General features: G+C 53.4%; 1 protein-coding gene across 3 annotated transcripts; it reads right to left on the bottom strand.

Moving 5' to 3' along the window:
• Nucleotides 1–11,231: 11,231 nt before the first annotated feature.
• NAGPA (N-acetylglucosamine-1-phosphodiester alpha-N-acetylglucosaminidase) lies at nucleotides 11,232–20,810 on the bottom strand. Of its 3 annotated transcripts, none has more exons than XM_026003064.2 (11): nucleotides 20,689–20,810; nucleotides 20,149–20,604; nucleotides 18,235–18,374; nucleotides 17,262–17,370; nucleotides 16,001–16,129; nucleotides 15,327–15,532; nucleotides 15,175–15,222; nucleotides 14,040–14,168; nucleotides 13,783–13,914; nucleotides 13,603–13,666; nucleotides 11,232–13,237 (listed from the first exon to the last, which is right to left on the bottom strand). In XM_026003064.2, the coding sequence occupies exons 1-11, from the start codon at nucleotides 20,769–20,771 to the stop codon at nucleotides 13,222–13,224; spliced, it is 1,512 nt and encodes a 503-aa protein (XP_025858849.1). In that variant the 5' UTR covers nucleotides 20,772–20,810; the 3' UTR covers nucleotides 11,232–13,221. The 3 variants fall into 3 exon arrangements, with proteins under 3 accessions (XP_025858849.1, XP_025858848.1, XP_025858847.1); XM_026003063.2 differs by having other exon boundaries at nucleotides 11,232–12,611; XM_026003062.2 differs by having other exon boundaries at nucleotides 11,232–12,081.
• Nucleotides 20,811–21,069: the final 259 nt, after the last annotated feature.

Below are 21,069 nucleotides of genomic sequence, written 5' to 3'. Positions count from 1 at the left end.
AGAGGAGGTGTGGTTATTTTATGTGACTGCTCTGGAGCCACCTGTCTATACTGGCTTTGGTTACCCAGCCCTTCCCAACACATCCAATTGAGGGGGAGGAAGCAGCCCTTGGCTGCTTTAGTACAGTGCGTATATTTACTTTCTGGGATTTTTCCATGGATTTCTCTGCAACTGCGGGCAAGAGCTCTTAAAGGACAGCTGACTGATTCCTGCATGTGGTGGGTGTTGAGAAAGACAGAGGTCCCTGGGGCAGGCCAGCTGGGATCAGGTCGGAGCCATGAGTCACTGCTGACGTCTATCCTGGGCAGAATTGCCTCCCCAGATGCCCCTTGGGTTTGAGGGGCCCAGAGAGGGTGGATCACTCCAGGGCTCCCTTGTGGCCTAGAGGCTGCTTCTGGGACCAATACCTCCTCTGAGGCCAGGGGTCAGGTCCAAAGCAGACCTCTGGGGCCTCCACGGAGGCAGGTCTCAGAGCACTAGTGGGGAGTCTGGGCTGGGCCTGGAAGGAGCCGGAAGGAAAAGTGCCAGGTGGTTCCCAGGGACAGAAGAGGTGGCTGTGGCCTCCAAACTTCTTTTCCAGTCCATTTCTCTCTCCTGCCTTCAGTGCTCCCCTCCCCTGCCAAGGCATTCCTGAGGAACACAGGTCCCCAAAAAGCATAACTTGAAACCTCTCACTTAAGAGTTTCCTGGAACCCAAAGTTTTCTGACACACAGACCCCTTTGCAAATCCAGTGACAGCTTCAGGCCTCACGCTTGAATTGTTCCCATATTGAGGCTAAGAGCCTTTGAAAGCCCACTTGTTAAGCCCAGGATTGAACCTTTTCCTGGAGACTTTCCTGATGCTTGAGTTTTATAAAGAGCATCCCAGCAGCTGTGTGTTACCATGGCAACTTGCACAGCATGCAAGACTCTAGGGATTCCAAGTTGGGCCACCAAGACATCTGGTCCACATTCTGTGCCCAGGGGTCTTCCATCACTACCATGAGGTGGGGAGGGGATCCTCATGCCCCCAGAACTATTCCACATTAAACCCCAACTAGCAATCCCGAAGCTTGAGGACTTGAGCTCTTGCATATTTGTGTCAACATGTGTCTCTACCCACCACCAGAGGTAAGCGTCAGAATCTCAAAACACTTTTCTGCCTCTGCTCCATGTCCCATCTATGCTCCGCAAATCCCTGAGTCCAAAATGTGCCTCTCCAGGAACAGTACATTAGGACTGTTAGACTTTTTGGATAGCCAAAGACCCCCAAATATAACACAAAGTGCCTCAAGCAAAAATGGTCCGTGTAATTGGTCCAAGAAGGATACTGGCTTCAAGCATAGCTGGATCTAGGGGTTTAAACAATGTCCCTTTTCCCTTGATTTGGTTCTTCTCCACACTGGCTTCACTCTCCTTCTCCACATAGTTCAGAACCTGGCAGGTGGATGTGTTTTTCCCCAAATTCTAGCAGAAGTTCCAGGGTGGGCTCTAGTGGGCCCACTGGGACAGACTATCTCTGACCCATTTATTCATGACATCTGGGACTTGGAGGGGATGGTACCAACCAAACCAGAGGGATGGAGAATGGGGAGAGATAGTACCATAAAGGCAATGGGAGGGAGGCTCACAGCCATGGCTCTCAGTGTCCTGCCTACCTTCTCTGGGCTTTCTCATTACCACTGGGAGGCATCTCAGATGCAAGAAACTACAAGCTTCTGGTAGCTACTGCTGGTTGCTGAAACAGAATTCAGCCCCTCTTTAGGGCAGGCTGGAACTGCCAGGTAGTTAACCCCCAAGAGAAGCCCCCAACCCATGATGAGAGAGAATATTGGCTGACAAACACTCCACAAGAGGCACAATCCCAAGCTGTCCTCTGCATTCTCCCAGAGACCCCAGGTGATAGAGTGGGGAGATGCTCACTAGTGTACTATGTATCGGCTGCCTTTCCTACCCAACCTCACTTTCCTGTCTCCCACCAGGGCTTCTTGGGGATCACCTCCCAAATAAACTACTTGCCCTCATATTCTTATCTCAGGTTTTGCTGCTGGGAGGGATCCAAAGACAGAACATCTACTAAAAGAAGAGGGACTGGTGTTGGGAAGGCACAATACATAACCTCACACAAACGGCGAGGGTGAATGTATCCTAGTCCTTGAACCAGGGACGGCTCCGGCACGCCACAATGGACCTTCTTCACTCCCTCTGGCCTAAAATCCATCAGGCCCATTCACAGTACTGTAACATTCCCAGCTCAGCTGCCAGCCCAGCCAAGGACAGAGAAAACTCTGCAGAGGTCAGAGTTTTCAGGACAAGGGTTTCTATAGCCTGTTGCCTCAGAACCCCTGGAGGTGCTTCCTCTAGATTCCCAGACCCCCTGCCCCTCTGGGACAGGATCTGGACATCTGCAATATGATTCTCTGAGAACATTCTTGGGGAAATACACTCTGACCTGCAGCCGGGCTCAGGAACTGTGTCTTAGGAATATGCAAACGTGATTCAAAGGTGTTTGGGAACTCCTCCAAGCTCTTGTCACTACATCCTACCCTTGAACACTGGGAGCAAAACACCAAAGCAGCCTAAGGACCAGTTGTGCACTAAAAGAGAGCAAAACACAAAATGAGACTTCCAGGTGGAGCTGAAACACAAGTTCAGCTGGTTGTTTACATTTCTGGAAGGAGGAATTAAAACTTGAAGCATTTGCCTAGTTCCGTGGATAAGCAGCTGTCCTGAGGTTCCCAGACACACTGTGAACGCCACACCTCCCATCCCTCCAACCTGGGTCACAAGCCCAGCAAACAGGGTGAGTCAAGAGGTAGAAATTACAGCAGCCTGGCCGTGGGCAGCATGGCCTTCGGGGATGGTTCACTAGGTGTAGGCTCAGCGTGCCCAAGGGTACCGACAACATGGCCTGTAGCTCCTACTGTGGGACCAAGACACAGCACGCTGGAGGGAGTATCGGAGGCTAGCATGGAAGTTCTCAACTTCAGGGAGACAGACGTGTCCGGTTTAATCGGATCGGTAGTGAAATGGAATAGAGAGGCCAGGCAAAAGTGGGTCGAACAGGCTTTTAATGGGAGGTGCTCTGGGGGGGGGGGTGAGGTTCTGCAGCCCGCAGGGGAGGGAGAGAGCAGGGAAGTGGCGCAGGGGAGGGCAAGTGGGCTCTTTAAGGGGGGAGGGGAAGGGGTTGGTTGTCCTAGGGGTGATGAATATTAGGCATATTACTGGTGGAATCGGCCTGGGGCAATAACTGCCCATGCCCTTAGATGGGATCTGGGGAAATACTGCTCAGGTTTCCTGCAGAGGTCCAGGCTTCCCTCAATGACATGTCCTCTGGCAGTCTGCTGGTGGTGGGAATGTTCTGAGGTGGAGGCCACAAGGTGGGTGGTCCATCGCCATTGTGTTGGTGCTTCCTGATTCCCCTGGATCCCGGTTCCCCTTGATCCTGCCGGCCCAACATTCCTACAACATTCCTATCCTTTTGTTGTTATAGGGCGTCTGTTCAGATCTGACTACTTCCTGCTGATATAGGGGCGAAGTGGGGTCCCGCGGAAGTGGGCAAGCGGGAGTAGGGATGTAGGAGTTGGTTGACACATACTCGAGACATTTCCCAAACTTGTTCCTGGATGAATTGGAGAATGCAAGGGGCCACCATTAATAGTATGCCGATGATTAGGAGTGGGCTTAGGAGGGGGAGGAGCCATGTGGTTAGTGGGGGCTGCCACCATTGGGGCATAGTTAGGCCGCCAGGGTGGTACCGGGCCTGGAGAGACTCACGAACTCTGGCGAGGGTGTGGAGATTGGTCTCGACTACACCTGTTTCATTGATGTAGTAGCAGCACTCTTTCTTTGAGGAACATGCAGGCTCCTCCCTTGTCTGCGGTGAGGAGGTCCAAGGTGCATCGGTTCTGGAGGGCCAGCCGGGCCAGAGAGGTTATCTGGTGTTAGAGGGAGGCCAAAGACTCAGCCGAGGCCTCGATGGCCACTCAAAGCCTTTCAGATAGGTCCCTGGTGGAACCTACAGAGTGGATTAAGGCCCCTGTCCCCAATCCCGTGGCCACCAGGGTTCAGGCCAGGGAGACCTCGACAACTAGTGGGAGAAAGATTGCCCTTTTTTGTTTTTTGGGGGGAGGGCTGGTAAGGAGGGCTATTTCTGCCTGACTATAGATAGTTAATCGTGGAACTAGGGAGACAGACAGACAGAGGAGGGAGGCAGAGGTATTGAGAGATTTAGATAGGGTGCCATTGCACCAAAAGAAACCACTGATAGGAGTGTGATGAGAGGTGATGTATGACTGGGTGACTCTGCAAAGGGATGAGTTAGGTGGAGTAACAGAAGGGGAATTGATGATTAAGAGGGTCAGTAAATAGGGGAACATTAGTGAGAGAGGGATGAGGCACCCGGAGGTGTGGGTGTGGGGCTGGTGGGGCTGAATGCATTGGGGAGGGAACGGGCCACAAGGGGAGTTTTGCCTAAAGCAGCACAGATAAAACAATGGGACAGATTGCCCGTGCCAGGAAGGTTGGCAAGGGAAGTGCCTTGTTGGGTAAGTTTTACCCAGGAGAAGGGGTCCTGGTCCTGAGGTGGGTTAGTCTGTAGGTGGGTTTGGAGAAGTTGTTCCTGTGCACGAATGGGGTCAGCTTGATCTTTTAGGGTAGATTGGTTTTGTAAGACCCTTATGTATGATCTAGATTTGGAGGGAGGCAGTAGGGTAGGAGGAGCAACCCCAGCGGTAAAGTTTCGCCATTACCCCCGTTGCCCAGCAGGGGTCCCAAGGGTCCTGAACAGTTAGGGCATATTTGCTGGACTGTTGGTAGAAACTACAAGGTTGATGATGGGCCGTAGAAGGACCGGTGAAAGGGCCCTGACAAAGATGATGGATATTGCAGTAAGAATAAGGACAGCCCCCATTAGTTTGGACCCAATAATTTTGACAGTTAGGATGAGTCTGATCACAGGTGAAACAGATTATTGGATCAGAACCAGGATTAGGACCAGGTGGAGGGAGGGAGTAAAATCTATCAAAGGTGAAATTGATGCTAGCCTGGCAACCTAAAGGTTGACAATCAGGGGTAGAAATAAGGTGAGACAGGATTCCCTGGTCCCAGGTTTCTGTCATGTAAAACAATAAATAAACAAACAAAAATAAATAAATAAATAATAAAATAAATAAATAAATAAATAAATAAATAAATAAATAAATAAAGCAAACAAACCTCCACCTAAACCCAGGGTCAGTGGTGGAGTGACTAGGAGATAGGACCAGGAGGAGGATGGCGCGAAAGTTGTATTTGAGTAGGTCCCAAAGGTTGTGCCGTCCATACATCTTGCGAGGGGGCTCGCTTTAATTTAGAGATGTGTACCCACGGGTGGTGTCCTGTGAGTTTGGCGGCCGTGGAGGTTGTAAAGACCACCGTATAGAGACCAGTCCACTTAGGCTGTAAAGCTTTTGGGTGTAGTTCTTTTAGTAGGACACTATGTCCTGGGGCCAGAGAGTGGGGAGTATCTGGTGTGGGTTCTCCTGGAGTAGGGGTGACTGAATCCGCATGGGCCCGTAGGAGGGCTCTTAGAAGAATTAGGTAAGGTAGGCAAGATAGGAAAGGAGGAGATGATGATGGAAGATTTTGAGTGAGCAGGAATGGCTGCCCGTAGAGAAGCTCAAAGGGACTTAGACCCGACAGCCCTCTCAGGGTAGCTCTGAGCCTTGTTAAAGCCAGTGGGAGGAGGGTTGGCCGGGACAGGCAGGTTTCAAGGGTAAGTTTGGTGAGATGTTCCTTGAGAAGGCTGTTGGCCCACTCTACCTTACCCGAAGACTGGGGGGTGATACGGGATATGGAGTTTCCAGGTAATATTTAGGCTCTCGGAGACTTGCTGGGTGATGCTGGAGATGAAAGCCAGGCCATTGTCAGATTGTAGGGTCCGCGGGAAGCCTAATCTCAGAATCATGTGTTCGATGAGTATGGTGGCCACACATCGGCCGTCTCCCGAGCTGTGGGGAAAGCCTCTATCCACCCTGTAAAGTTGTCCACTAAGGTTAATAGGTAGTGAAAGCATTTATGGTGCGGCATGTGGGAAAAGTCAAGCTGCCAGTCCTCGCCAGGTTGGTGGCCACAGAGCTGGTGATTGGGTCCCGGCCTGCGAATTCCCCCTTGAGCGTTTACAGTGGAGCAGGTTTACAAGATTAATGCACCTCTCCAATAACCTTTCGGAGATGTGGATAGTGGAAAAGGGGTTCTAGGAACTGGTGTAAGGCCTTGGGACCAATGTGTAGGGATTGATGTATGTCTGGGCCCCGCCAGTCATTGTCCAACCCGAGCAGTTGGAAGGCCGGACTTACTGGCTCAGGGTTTCCTCCGCGTGGAGGCACCGAGGATCCTCCGAGACCGGGCTGTTGGATTTCCAGTGGCCCATCATTCGACATTGAGGGCGTGGCTGCGTTGGCTTCTTGGGATTGGGACATTGACGGGCCCAGTGTCCCTTGGTGCCGCATCTGAAGCGAGCCCGCCGGCCGCGGAGCTGCACCAAGGCTTGGGTCTGGAGCTGGACCTTCTGCTGGAGTCTAGCCTGCCTCTTCAGTTCAGCCACTTCCTCTCGGGTGTTAAAAACTTTAAATGTCATTTTCACCAGGTTGGGAATGGGAGTTTGGGGACCCTCCTCGGCCTTCTTTAATGTCTTATGGATATCGGGGGAGGGCTGAGAGATAAAATGGGTCGCCAAGACAGTAGTCCCGGCAGGGAGGCAGGGTCCAGGCGAGCGTACTGGGTTAAGGCCTCAGTGACCCTATTAAGGAAAATGGCAAGGTTTTCATCTGGGTTCTGAACGACTTCCCCGTTTATCATAGTTGATGGCCTTGTTAGAGGCCACCCCCGTGCCAGCGAGGAGACAATGGCCACGCCGTCGCGGCGCCGGCGCCGCAGCCACCCCAGATGATCACGTCCGGATCCACGGCGTCGGATGCCCGGCATCGGTCTAACGGCCCCCTGGCATGTTCTCGGGCAGTGGCCTGAATACAATACACTCCCTCGCCTCCATGCAAGGGCTGCGGGCTGGACAACATGCAAATCAGGCCAAGTCAAGTCCTATGCCTGGGCCAAATCTTGGAATTCCTTGATTCCTTGATTCCTGGATTAGCAGAGTAAGAGCCCAGCCGTTTTTCAATTTGGCAAAGGTCCTGGAGCGAGAAAGGAGCGTGGCCCCTAACAACCCCTTCAGCTCCCGCCACCTCTCGCAGTGGGGAGGCCAGGTCAGGGGAGGAGGAGACCTTGTGGGATCTTGTGCCCCCGAGGTCAGAGGGGAGGCAAGAGCTTGAAGGTTGAGGGTCAGAAACGGGTAAAGAAGTGTGTGATTGGGAGGCAGGAGAAGGAGGAGAGGGGCAGGGGATTTCGGATAGGGAGAGGGCAGAGGGAGGGGTTCCCCTGACTGGGGGACAAGTGAGACCCTCGGGAGGTTCTGAGAGGGGGGAAGGAGGATAGGCATCAGGGGCTTTTGTTTCAGGGGCAGAAGGAGGTGGCGCCTGCACCAGAATGACTGGAGCAGTGGAACATCGGGAACAGAGGGAGGGGTGAGAGCAGAGGTTCCAAAAAGCCTGAATGTAAGGGACCTCAGATGATTTACCCTGGCGGTGATGGAGGTTGTTCGGATCCATAAGGATCTGGTAAGACGGCGTTTTCTGGGATCCTGTGAGAACCCCAGAGTTTCGAAATTGGCCGGTAGACAACCCAAGGGCAGTTCCCAGGATTCCTGCTGGGTAACCCAGAGGCTGAAAACAAGTGTCCCCATTTGCAGCTCAGGGTCACTGACAGAAGCCGAGGTCACCGTGAGGATGAGGACGTCTCCTGATCCCCAGGGACTGGCGGAGGGCCACCCGGTGGCTCGGTGGAGTTGCCCTGGCACGGCCACGGCTTCAGGCAGGACCACCCGGACAGAGGCACAGAATCAGGGCAACTTACCCGGTATTTCCGGGCACTGGGTTCAGTTAGGGTTGTGGTAGGGAGAGGAGAGAGGCTCCCCACCAGCAGGGGCCTCGATCTCCTCCCCGGTTTCGGCACCTAGTGTCCAGTTTAATCCGATCAGTAGTGAAATGGAATAGAAAGGCCAGGCGAAGTGGGTCGAAACAGGCTTTTAATGGGACATGGTCTCAGAGAGGTTCCATGGTTCCACAGCCCCGCAGGGGAGGGAGGGAGAGAGCACGGAAGTCCCGTGCAGGGGAGGGCCAGCAGGCTTTTTTTTTTTTTTAAGATTTTATTTATTCATTCATGAGAGACAGAGAGAGAGAGACAGAGAGGCAGAGACACAGGCAGAGGGAGAAGCAGGCTCCATGCAGGGAGCCTGACGTGGGACTCGATCCCAGGTCTCCAGGATCAGGCCCTGGGCTGAAGGCAGGCGCTAAACTGCTGAGCCACCCGGGCTGCCCTGCCAGTGGGCTTTTTAAGAGGGGAGGGGGATAGGTATTAGGCATATTACTGGTGGAATCGGCCTGGGGCAGTAACTGCCCAGGTCCTTATATGGGGTCTGGGTAAGTACGGTTCAGGTTTCCTGCGGAGGTCCAGGCTCCCCCTGATGACATATCCTTGGGCGATCTGCTGGTGGTGGAACTGTGGGACCCAAGAAATTCAGAAAATGTTCCCCACCCCTGACCCCTAGATAAGCACACCCTGCGGCCTGTAGCCCTAGTCAGTTCCAAGAAAAACCCGCAGAGCACACCCCATATCAGAATGAGGAACTAAGAGCTTGAGAAACTCCCCCACCCTTACTGAAAACCCCCTAGACCACCCCATAAAAATCTAGCTGTAACCCACCTCCAGGTCCAAGTCCCTGCTCCGCTGCGATGGGTATACTTGGACCCAGCTCGAGCTTGCTAATAAACCCTCGTGTGCTTTCATCCGTGTCGACTCCTTGGTGGTTTCTCGGATTCGCAATCTTGGGCACAACAGGAACGTTCTGAGGTGGGGCCACAAGGTGGGGGGTCCGCCGCCATTGTGTTGGTGCCTCCCAATCCCCCTTGATCCTGCCAGCCCAACAAGACGGGAAGTCATGCAAACTCTACATGGAGTCTGGGAAACTGGCCTGAGCTATTTCACTTCTCTGAATCAAATTCTTCCTGAGGTGAAACCAGACCAGCAGTACAGTCCATGGATATAGGATGGGCTCAATTAGGCTCTTGGACTCATGTCTCTTTGAAGCTCCCCTTACTAAGAGGTGAGTGGGGGCTGACTCTGGGGGTCTTGGGCACCAGCTAACAGAACATGGTGGAAAGGAGGTCATGCCAGTTCTGAGCGAAAGCTTCAAAAGGCCCTTCCAGGATCCCCATCCACATCTGGATCCTGAGCCTGATCCAGCCTCCGGGAGGAGGAGGCACCAGGTGAAGCCGTCATCAGCTGTGGCCATCCCAGACCAGACCCCAGTGGGCCCATTAGCTGTTGCAGACTTACCAATGAGCCCAGCTGAGATCACTGACCTCAGCCCACATCAACAATATCACCTAGTTTGACCCTAGAATCGTGAAAGATTATTATTTTTTCAGAAGGAGTAACTGGTGGTTGTTTTAAGCTGCCCAAGTTTTGGACTGGTTATGCAGTACCAGGTAAGTACTAGTTATTCCGTGTCTTAGCCTGCTCAAGTTGCTATGACAAATACCATACACTGGGCGGCTTATAAACATCTCTTTCCACAGCCCTGGTGGCTCGGCGGTTTAGGGCCGCGTTCAGCCCAGGGGGTGATCCTGGAGCCCTGGGATTGAGTCCCGCATCGGGCTCCCTGCATGGAGCCTGCTTCTCCCTCTGCCTGTGTCTCTGCCTCTCTCTGTGTGTCTCTCATGAATGGATAAATAAAATCTTTTTTTTTTTTTTAAATCTCACAGTTCGGGAGGCTCGAAGTCCAAAATCAAGGTGCCAACAAATTTAATTTTTGGTGAGGGCCCACTTATTGGCTTGTAGCTGCCAGCTTGCTGTGCGTTCACATGACCTCTTTTGTGCGTGTGGAGAGGGTGGTCTCCTGTCTCTTCCTCTTGTGAAAGCACTAATCCTATCACGAGGGGACCACCCTCACAACCTCAGGGAAAACTAATTAAACCAAAGGCCCCACCTCCTCATACTAGCACATGATGGGGGAGGGCAGAGAGCAGAGCGTTAGGGCTCCCACATAGGAATCTTGCGGGGACACATTCAGTTCATAATGTGCATCTCTTTGAGGACCTGCCGAGAGCTTACAGTACCTCCCTCATCACTCATCCCAAAAGATCTGCTGAGCAGTGTAATATGCAGTCATGGGGGGTGGGGGGAGAAGGGGCTGCCAGACATTTCCTGAAGACCCTTCCTGGCCACAGGTTTTTAACAGGTTTTTAACCTCAGATACAGGGTGGCAGGCCACAGATCGCTGGGGCTATGATGACCTGGAGAAGGCAGGCCCAGGAGGGGACCAGGGGTTCTCATCTCTAGCATCTCGTTGCCCTAGAAGGGCGTTGGCAAGGGCTGCTGGCTCACCCTCTTAAAAAAAAATCAGAAATCTGAAGTTGTTTATATCCTGACTTTTAAAATGCTGGTAACTAACTAAAACTCTATTAAGTAATGGTGCAGACTAAACCACTTCCGGGGCAGCCCCGGTGGCGCAGCGGTTTGGCACGGCCTGCAGCCTGGGGTGTGATCCTGGAGACCCAGGATCGAGTCCCACATCGGGCTCCCTGCATGGAGCCTGCGTCTCCCTCTCCCTCTGCCTGTGTCTCTGCCTCTCTCTATGAATAAATAAAATCTTTAAAAAAATAAAAAAATAAACCACTTCCGTTCAAAACATTTGTCCAGACACCCAGTCTCGGCTTCACCTGGGAGCTTATTAGAAAGTCAGGGTCCCGTACCCGACCCCGGGGCCAGAATCTTCATTTTAACAGGATCTCCAAGTGACTCGTGTGCACCATAAAGTGAGAAGCCCTGGATTAAACAAACAGATCAGGGAGCTGGAAGTGCTTTGGGCTGCTTGTCTATGACCCCAGATCCAGGTGAAGTAACCCCACCTGTTAAGACCTAGGCACATCCCAGGATGCCTGGGTGGCACAGTGATTGAGTGTCTGTCTTTGGCTCAGGGTGTGATCCCCAGATCCCAGGACTGAGTCCCACATCGGGCTTCCTGCATGGAGCCTACTTCTCCCTCTGCCTGTGTTGTGTCTCGACCTCTCTCTGTGTCTATCATGAATAAATAAAATAAAATCTAAAAAAAAAAAAAAAAAAAAAAAGACCTATGCACATCCAGAAATCCACAATTCAGGCTTTAGGTGCCACCCGGGGGGCTCCTTTTATTACACTGATTTATTCAAGTGATAGAAAAAAATTCTCTCTGCAGCAGGATGCCAAAATAGAAAGCTTGTAAACATGATTTCATCCTCTCTCTCTTCCAAGGAGCGTTCCATGATAGGAAATAAAATTTTAATTGGCAAATTCTGTGATGAAGTCTGTAGAAAAGGGTCCCGTGACGTGGCCATCGTCTCTTTAGTCCATCCCTGTCCAATGGGGCTGGCCGGACCTTGCCCCGGTCATGGCATGGTCCTGGTTGAGTTCCATCGCTAGCAGCCCCAGCCTCAGGAGGCTGGAGTCTCTCTGGCAGCGGAGCAGGCCCTCGGGGGACAGGCCTCATAGGCAGCAGACACAGGCAGGCAGGGAAGGAGGCAGTCTCTCTCTGGGGAGCACTGCGTTGCTGGGGTTGCACGTGTCACGGCAGGCAACCAGGTGAGGGCCCCGGGCCACGTGAGGGGTAGAGGCACAGGTGCTATCAGAAGCTTGGCTTGGTACCACGGCTGAGATCACCCAGATAGATGGTCAGTGGCCTTGAAATTCCCCTTGCAGAAATCACGACCGTGTCAAAAACAGCTTTCAGAGCAGGCCATGATGGGCAGCTGGCAGCTTCAGTCTTTAAAGGGGTTGTGGGCATCAGCCGGCTGTTCCTTCTCTGCAGCCAGGAGCTCCCCATTCATTTCCTGCAGTGGGTGGTAAACATAGGCTCCGTCCAGGTGCCGGCTTCGCTCTGCTTTTGAGCCAAGGAGCAAGGATACGTTTGCCACCATGCTGATCAGCAGAAGGAAAACCAGGCCCAGGGTGAGGGCCAGCCAGCTGGTCCTGTGTGCAGAAGAGAAAGCCTAAAGAGGGGGTTTTGGGGAAGTGCTGGAAGGATTTCCCTTTCTTCCCTCTGCCAGAACAGAGGCAGAGTCAGGGGCCTCCAGGGAAAACACAAAGACTGTCCAGGAGCAAAGTGGACCTGGCAGGGCCATGTTTGGAGAGCAGGAGTGATGGTCACCACGTGGGATGGCAGACCAGCCCTGCCACATCTCTTGACATTTCAAGAGAAACCACGAAAAAAATTTTCACATGACTGTTACCGATTTTCAGATGTTGCTACATCTATCTTAAATTTTTTAAATTATGCAGGCCAAATAAAATACAGTTGGGGATCTTATGATGACACCACAAGAGGTATAAGTTTGCATCCTGTGCTCCAGGGCATGTTGATCACAATTGTTGGTCTCTGTTCCAGAAACCTCAAGGCAGAAATAGCAGAGAGAACTGCACCCCCTCCTCCTTCCTGTGGAGCTGGCGGGGTCCTTCAATAATCCTGTTTTCCTTCTCCATGTGACACTCTGGCTGAAGCCCTCAACGCAAAAGCAGACACAAGCACATTGTTGGGAGGCATGCTCGTCAGCCCCTCCGAGCTCCGCTTCCCTTGCCAGCAGCTGTCAATAGGTTCCCGGTCTGCCCCGGGGAGGAGGGGCTCACAGTCTCACACCCAAAGAGACTGAACTTAAGACTGGGAGCAGAGTGCTCCTGGGAGCCACTGCCACTGCTCTGGGTGCATTCTCAAAGTACGTTTCCAGGGGTTTTCTTCACATGTGGTGCTGGGCCTTTGGAGCCTCACCCCAGGGTCACAAGTCAAGACCTCCAGGAGGGACCTGGGATCTGCGTTAGTAATGAGACTGTCCCCTAGGATGCCAGGAGCTTTTCATTCATACCCACATCTGATTGCCACCTTCAACGAGGGTGGGGCTGGGCTGGTACCCAGGGTTGGGCCATGAGGTGAGAACCACAAGAAAAGAAGTTCTCAAAGCAAGGTCCCCATATGGGCAGCATCAGCACCACCTGGGGTAGCACTGGCAATGCAGATTCTCAGGCTCCAGCCCAGCCCTACTGAAGCAGAAACTCTAGAGCTGGAACCCGGCAGTCTCTTTCCAGTACACACTCCCAGAGGTCAAGTTGGAGACCAACTCACCAGAAAACAGAGCTAAAGAGCACAAGGAGCACACAGAGGTGCTTGAGAAATGACGTGAGCTCCTTGGGACACTTCTGTGCCAGCTACTGAGAAAATAAGTCCTAAGTCTTATGTCCAGGGAAAGGAACCCGATGCCCTGCCCTCTGGACTCCCACTGGGGTGGAGACCAGGGTCCTTCTCACCATCTCCCAGGATGACTTTGGTGACTGTGAGCATCAGCTGTCACTCTTTCTGCTCTTACATTGGGAGAAATGTCACCTGGGTGCCCCTCTGCCACCCCCTGGCCTTGCCTAGTCCCTGAGCAGAGGCCATACCTCACAGGTGGAGGGAGGGGGGATTGCTCCCATCCCCGCCCCAAGTCCCACTGAATCTCCTACCCAGTAAGAAGGGAGAGTTCTCCTGGTCTCAGGGTGGTCTGGGATGGCCGGAGACATTGCTTCACTGTAAGACACCACAGAGAAAAAAAAAAAAAAAAACACCACAGAGAGGCTGACATGCAGGGAGAAGAGTGTGCCCTCCTCCTGCTCCTGCCCCCGGGGGTTCGGGAAAAGCCATACCTTGGGAGAGGATGCTGTTAAGGGCTGGCGCCTGGGCCAGGCTGCAGTTACCAGTCTGGGGGTCACAGGGACACTGGTGCTCACACTCGCAAGGCCTCTGACAGCCTGGCCCGTGCCAGCCGAGGGGACACTCTGTGGAGGGGAGGCAGATGTGGAGGTCTCAGTGGCAGGGCCTCACTCTGCACTGACAGGATGTGCCCCAGGTGTGCCCCTGGGTGGTGCTTCCTCCTGGCAGACATGGGGCCCACCTAGCGTACCCTGCTCACAGGTGTCTCCAGTGAAGCCGGAAGTACAAGTGCAAGTCCCCCGGACTGGGTCACAGGCAGCTCCATTCTGACACCGGCACTTCATGGCGCAGTCCTCCCCGAAGGAGCCATTGCTGCAAGCTAGCAGGGGAAAGAGGTGTCTTCTCAACATGCAGCCCGGCCCCTCCTAGGCTAGGGCCAACAGGACTGAAAACACATCAGTCACCCCAAGTGGCCCTGCAGGTTCACTCATTCTTCCAACAGAAGGTTATGGCAGGCCCTGAGGCTCTGCCCTCCTGCAGCTTCCTGTCCAGATGGGCAGGTGGCCGGTGAGCCACAGAACAGACGTGGATGTACAAGTGCAGGAGGGATGTGAGCAAGTGGGCAGCAGCAGCAGACTCCTGGATGGGGTGGAGCAGGCAGGGCCCTGAGGACAGGGCCTTTACGCTGCGGTGTGGAGGAGCAGAGCTGTCAGTGAGTCCGGGAGCAGCAGGAGCACCTGGGCAGGTCAGGCTGAGGGGCTCATTTCTCTCACTTATTAAAGAAAAAAAAAAAAAAAATCCTGAAGGATTTGAAACTCTGGATGGTTGCAGTGGGTTGAAATGTGTCTCTTCAAAAAGTTATGTCCTAATTCTTGGAATCTGAACATGACTATGTTTGGACACAGAGTCTTTGCAAATACAATTAAGATCCTAAGAGATAAAAGCGTCCTGGGTTTAGAGTGGGCCCTAAATCCAATGACCTGGGCAACGTGTAAGGGAACGGAGAGACACGGGGGAAGGCCGTGTGAGGACGGAGACTGGAGTGACGTAGCCACAAGGCCAGGGAGCCTGGAGCCACCTGGAGTTGGAAGGGGCAGGAAGGAGCCTCCCCTAGACCCTTCAGAGGGAGTGTGGGCCCTCCCAAGTGCAGACACCTTGATTTTGCAGTTTGGGCCTCCTGAACTGTGAAAGAATAAATTTCTGTTGTTTTAAGCCATGCAGTCTGGGGAATTTGTTGTGGCTGCTGCAGAACACTGATGCAGTGATTCACAGTCAGGTGAGAGCAAGAAACAGGAGATAAAGGGAGGGAGATAAAGGCGGCTGCCCCGCTCCCCCTCTCCCCATGCAGCCTGGGGTGGGGAGGCAGCTGGCCTGGTGGCTTTTACCTTCGCTGCAGTTGGACCCCGTCCATCCAGCTTCACAGCGGCAGCCAGCTGCCAAGACAAGACCGAGACGGCCAGGTGAGGGCCCAGGCGGGGCCAGGGCCATGAGAGCTGGGAGCCCCAGTTACAGCTGCCTCCCCAGAGACCCCACTCACTCTCTGTGCAAAGCCCATGCTGGCTGCAGTTGGAGGGGCCGCAGTCCAGCTTGTTGCAGGCAGCGCCCTGCCAGAAGTGCCCCGTGCACTGGCAGCGCCCCTCCACACAGGTCCCATGGCCGCTGCAGTCAGGCGGCTGGCAGTGGGGCTCGTGCACACACACCACAGTTGACACGCGGCGTGGACAGCGCCACATGTTGTCCTGGCTGCAGGGGGACATGGTGTGTGAAGAGAGGCCAAGGCTCTGGCCATCCCCAGCTAACGCCCCCTTCCCCCGTCCTATAGCCCCGGAGGACTGCTGCTCTCCACTGCCCCTTCTCCAGCCTTTTATAGGTTCTTCTCACCCTGACAATCTCTTCCAATCACAGGGCCTTTACCCATGCTGTTCTCACAGCCCAGAAGGTTCTCCTGGCCCAGCCTTGCCACCTCTTCCACCTTCAGGTCTCAGGTTCCATTATGCTCTGACCTATCAACCCCCTTTCATTGGTGTGGGTGGTACTGCTACACTACATAGAACCAACACTCCTTTAATTAGTGAGAGGCAGGGATCTTGGCTCTTCTTGCTCACTGCTGAATCCTCAAGCCTGGCACACAGTAGGTGCTCAACATTTAAACGAGACAGCTGAGGACCGGCTGGGATTTCGACCTGAAGAATGGGGCTCTGGCATGCTTACCAGTGATCTGACGGGTAACTGGCCAAGGTCCCGTTGAGCACGAAGGTGGCAGAGCCCCCCCCATCCAGATTGATGGCGTTGACCACGTCCTGTTTCAGCAAGAACTCAGCCATCTCCCACAGGTTAATGCTGTAGCACAAGAGCATTAATGCTGACTATGTCCAACCCCCATTTCCACTTTAACTGGTCTTACTTTCCGTGGTGGACAGTATTACGCCACCCACCGTGGCAGACAAATTTCTAAATGAGCTTCCCCCCAAAATGTTCCGTCCTCACCTTCGGAAGCTGTGAATATAATGAAAGATCACTCCCATGACTGTGTTTAAATGGCTCAACTGTTTGCAAGTGGGGAGACACTGTCCTGGGTTATCGGGGTGGGCCCGATGGAGTCACAAGAGCTCTTACAAGCAGACCTTTCCCTGGCTGCTGGCAGAATGTGAAGTGAGAGACTGGAAATGCAAAGGGGATGAAGGGACTGGACATGTTTGCTGGCTTGGCGATGGGGGCAGGTAACACGCATGGGAAGGAATGTGGGCAGCCTGAAGGAGCTGAGGGTCTCCCGGCCAACGACCAGCAAGGAAACACAGACTTTAGTCCTAACAACCACAAAGAAGCGCCTTCTGCCAACAACCCGAAGTTGCGGAGAAGAGGATTCTTTTATGAAGCTCCAGAGTAGAGTCCTGCCTGGTAAATGGCTTGATTTCGTGCATGGGATACCTGGAACACGGAAGGCCCAGGAGAGCCCCCCAGATTTCCGACCTATAGAACTGTGATTAACGAATGGGTGCTGTTCGTGCTTGTCTGTCACACAGCAATAGCAAACTAACACACTCTTCACAGAAAAAAAACTGTGGCTCAGGGAAGTTAAGTGACTTATCTGTGGCCACAGAGCTAGCAAATGGCAGAGCTGCGACCGTAACAGAGCTCTTCTCCTGCTAACTTTGTAATTACTTCCTATCTGGGGCTCAGGAGAGCAGAGGCCAAAAGTTGGAGAGAATGAGAAGAAGCGTGTAGAGGACAAGGAGTTCTCAGAAGTGAGAGAGACCTAGGGACCCTTTTGGGTGGGAAGGCAGAGGACAGATAGACAATGAACATCCCCAGGGAACAGGTGGGAGTCCAAAGGGCTCTTAGGTAGGACCGGGACTTAGGCCTGGCAAAGGGGTCTTCTTTGTCTCCTCTTATGTATTCAGCTGTCCGTGGGCTGAAGTTCTTCAAAGCAGGACTCAGCCCAGGCCTGGCATTCCCAGTTCCTGGCACTCACCCCCGTTGCTCCGTCTGCCCGTCTGCGTGGAAGAGCACCAGCTGCCCTTTCCGGTCATGTCCCACAGCTGTCCTGGCTGACATCACATTCACAAATTTGCTAAAGGAACCTAAAAGAGAAGAAGCCTGGCTGATCACCTGGCTCTGTGGGAAGCTTCCTGGGCTCTGCCTATTTTTGGCCAGTCCAATGCCACTCTCCACCTCCTGGTCCACGCCATCCAGCGTCTTGCTTAGACATGTCGTCCTGCCTCCTCTCTGCCCCGTCCCACTCAGCCTCCCCACAGTAGCCAGATGGCCCCCCTTAGGTGTAAATTAAGTGACATCAGCCTCCTGAGGAAAACTCTCTAATGGTTTCCACTGTTCTCAGCACAAAATCCAAGGCCCACCATGGCCACCCTCATCGGCTTCTCTTACCTCATCTCCAGGGGCTCCTCTCTCACTACCCTGTAGCCACTTTCTGCTTTAGGGCTCCTACACCTTCTGTTCCCTCGGGTTGGGACTGTGCTTCTCCTCAGCTCCTCCTGTGGTGTGCTCTTTCCAATCTAGGGCACCTCCTCAGTGAGACCTCTCTGACTGCCCAGTCTAAAGCAGCCATTTCCACATCAGGGCCATAGTATCCCTTCCCATCCCAGTATTCCACATCCCAGTGGTTCTCAAACTGAATTACCCAAAAGATTTGTTAAAACATACAGGTTTGGGCCTTACCCTCAGGGATTCGGGATTCTATTCACAGTTCCTTTCCTCTACCTAGTCCCTCTCCCACAACTTTTTCTTTCTTAGCACTTACCACTTCCAGCAAATTACATACCCATTCTCTCTTAGGTATTCCCTGAGAGCAAGGACCTTATTTGCTATAATTCCCATGGGTCCCCTGTACCTAAATTAGTACTTGCTCAAAGACTTAAGAACAGCTTTCCCCACCAGCCCATCGATCTTGGTTCTCATCGAGACTATGCCACACCCAGCCCCCAGACCTGTCTCCTGTGTCTCATCGCACTCAGCCGCCTGGCTGTCGTTGATGTACACACTTCCATTGCGGATCAACCACACGACCCCACTCAGCAGCTGCACAAATGGATTCTCAGTGTCCAGCACCTCTTCTTCAGACAAGTACCTGGACAAAGAAAAGGCATGACATTCACTTACCAGCAGGGACATTTGCAGGTAGTAGGGCTCCCTCCTACCCCCCCTCCTCAGGTTGGCTGCTTGATTCCTCTTGGTGTCCCAGGAACCATCCTGATCCTGAGTGTAGCCTTTGTAAACAGTCTATGCATCCCAGTTAATACCTTATCTAATTTATTATTTTTTAAGATTTTATTTATTTATTCACGACAGACACACAGAGAGAGGCAGAGACATAGGCAGAAGGAGAAGCAGGCTCCATCGGGGGAGCCCGATGTGGGACTCCATCCCAGGGATCATGCTCTGAGCCAAAGGCAGATGCTCAACCGCTGAGCCACCTAGGTACTTTTACCTCATCTAATTTAAACCACGAAGGACACCTGGGTGGCTCAGTGGTTCAGTGCCTGCCTTAGGCCCAGGGCATGATCCTGGGGTCCCGGGATGGAGTTCTGCATCGGGCTCCCTGCATGGGACCTGCTTCTCCCTCTGCCTGTGTCTCTGCGTCTCTCTCTGTGTCTCTCATGAATAAATAAATAAAATCTTTTTTTTTTTTTTAAATAAAATCTTTTTAAAAAGTAATTTAAACCACGATTCTCAACAGATTTCAAGTTCATCACTGGCCCTCAACCTCCTAGGCCATCACTCTAGCCAAACTACCACCTGAGGCCTGAAGACTTTTTTTTTTTTTTTTTAACATTTTATTTATTTACTTATGAGAGAGAGAGAGAGAGAGAGAGAGAGGCAGAGACACAGGCAGAGGGAGAAGCAGGCTCCCTGCAAGGAGCCCGACACAGGACTTGATCCGGATCCCGGGCCTCCAGGATCACACCCCGGGGCGAAAGCCAGTGCTAAACCGCTGAGCCACCCAGGCTGCCCTTGCTGACGAGTCTTAATTGGTCTCCTTGCTTCTACTTTGGTCCCTCCAACCTAGTCTCCAGCCAGGAATAGAGCATGCTGTTTTGTTTGTTTGTTTGTTTTTTAAAGATTTTACCCATGTATTTCAGAAAGAGAGCACAAGTGGGAGGAGGGGTAGAGGGAGAGGGACCAGCAGACTCCCCATTGAGCAAGGAGACAGACATGTGGCTTGATCCCCGGACTCTGAGATCATGACCTGAGCCTGAAGGAAGGTAGTCACTTAACCCACTGAACCACCCAGGAGCCCCTAGGCATGTTTTTAAATAACCAGTCAGTCCTGCCATCCTCGGATACTCTGCTCCTTCCACCCCTCACACACACACACACACACACACACACACACACAAAACCCCTATGCAACTCTGAGCCTTAGCATTTGCTGTTCCTTCTGACCGTAGTGCTCCTTGTCCAGTTCTGACCTTGGCTAAACTTGCGACTAATGTTCAGTCTCATCCCAGAGTTCACCTTCTCAGGCCTTTCCTGTTGACCCTCCCTAAAACCCACACTGCACTTACATTGGTTCACCCTGTTCCTTGCTTCTTTACTTGTATTTAATCTAGATTTATCATTATTTTCCCTGCCTTTTATTTACTCGTCCAAGTAACGAGAGAGAGAGAGAGCTCCGTGAAGACAAGGGCTGTCTGCGTGTTCACCGCGCTGCATGTTCACGCACTGCGAGCGCTCAGCGACACCGGGAGTTGACCGAGCGCTGGAAAAGTATTACTCCCCTCAGTCTGCAGAATGGAAACGGAGGCCCAGCTTCGTTAGGCACCTTGAGCCCAGCACCACGGCTACAACCCCAATCTCAGGTCCTCCGCCCTCGACAGTCACGAGGCTCCCGGCCTCCTCACCCGGTGACCAGGGTCCCGTCGCGGCGAATCCCGAACTGCGCGTTCTGCAGCCCCCCGGAGCTGCTCACCCGGCGCCCGTCGCTCACCACGTTCCCCAGGCACTCGCCCGTCTCCATGCGGAAGAAGCCACCGTTCTGGGCGACTCTGCAGCCGGCGGCCCGCGCCGTCTCCTCCACGGTGGCGCGGCGCCTGGAAGCGCAGCCCCCGGACCCACCGGGCTCCAGCACCGAGAAGGTGCGCAGGGGCTCTGCCGCCCGCGTCAGGTGGCCGGGTACCGCGCGGCTCCCGAAGTGCGAAACGAAGGTGCGCACCGCCGGACCGCGAGCGCCGGGGGCCGCCGGGGCGGGGGGCCAGCTCTCGTGCTCGCGGCTGCCCGCGCGCACCCTTGAGCAGTCCCGGGCGAGGCGCGCGCGCGCCCGGGAGTAGGGCAGCAGCAGGTCGTCGTCGCGGGAGGCCCTGCGGGGATAGGGCGGGCGTGAGCTCGGAGGACTGTGTCCCCCTCCCCCGAAGCCAGGCTCACCCCTGGAGACCTTTACTCACCCCGAGCCGAGGCTGCTGGCCGCCTCCTGGAGAAAGCCGAGCAGCGCAAGGAGGAAGAGCCAGCGACCCATGGAGGCCGCCATGTTGGAACCGGGCCTCGGATCACGTGGCACCGCCCCGCGTGACTCAAGCTCTTAGTAGCACCCCGGCCGAACTCGGGCTCCTTTGGATATCGCGAGATCTTGTCCTATAATTTACTATGGATCTTTTCTTTCTTTTCTTTTTTCTTTTCTTTTCTTTTCTTTTCTTTTCTTTTCTTTTCTTTTCTTTTCTTTTCTTTTCTTTTCTTTTCTTTTCTTTTTCTTCTCTTTTTTTCTTTTCTTTCTTTTTTTTAATTTCTGAAAGTTCATGGAGCTGGGGTGGTGCTGAGAGCTTTTCCTG

Source organism: Vulpes vulpes, chromosome 3, assembly GCF_048418805.1.
Source record: "Vulpes vulpes isolate BD-2025 chromosome 3, VulVul3, whole genome shotgun sequence".
NCBI lineage: Eukaryota > Metazoa > Chordata > Mammalia > Carnivora > Canidae > Vulpes > Vulpes vulpes.
Note: the sequence above shows the minus strand (reverse complement) of the source record. Positions and strands in the feature narration are given on the sequence as shown.

Coding starts and splice junctions, on each gene's coding strand:
- NAGPA (XM_026003062.2), bottom strand. CDS start 20,771: ATGGCGGCCTCCATGGGTCGCTGGCTCTTCCTCCTTGCGCTGCTCGGC. Junction 16,130..17,261: donor GGGCAGACGGAGCAACGGGG/GTGAGTGCCAGG, acceptor CTTGTGCTACAG/CATTAACCTGTGGGAGATGG. Junction 12,082..13,602: donor GAACTCTCCCTTCTTACTGG/GTAGGAGATTCA, acceptor TTCTGCACACAG/GACCAGCTGGCTGGCCCTCA.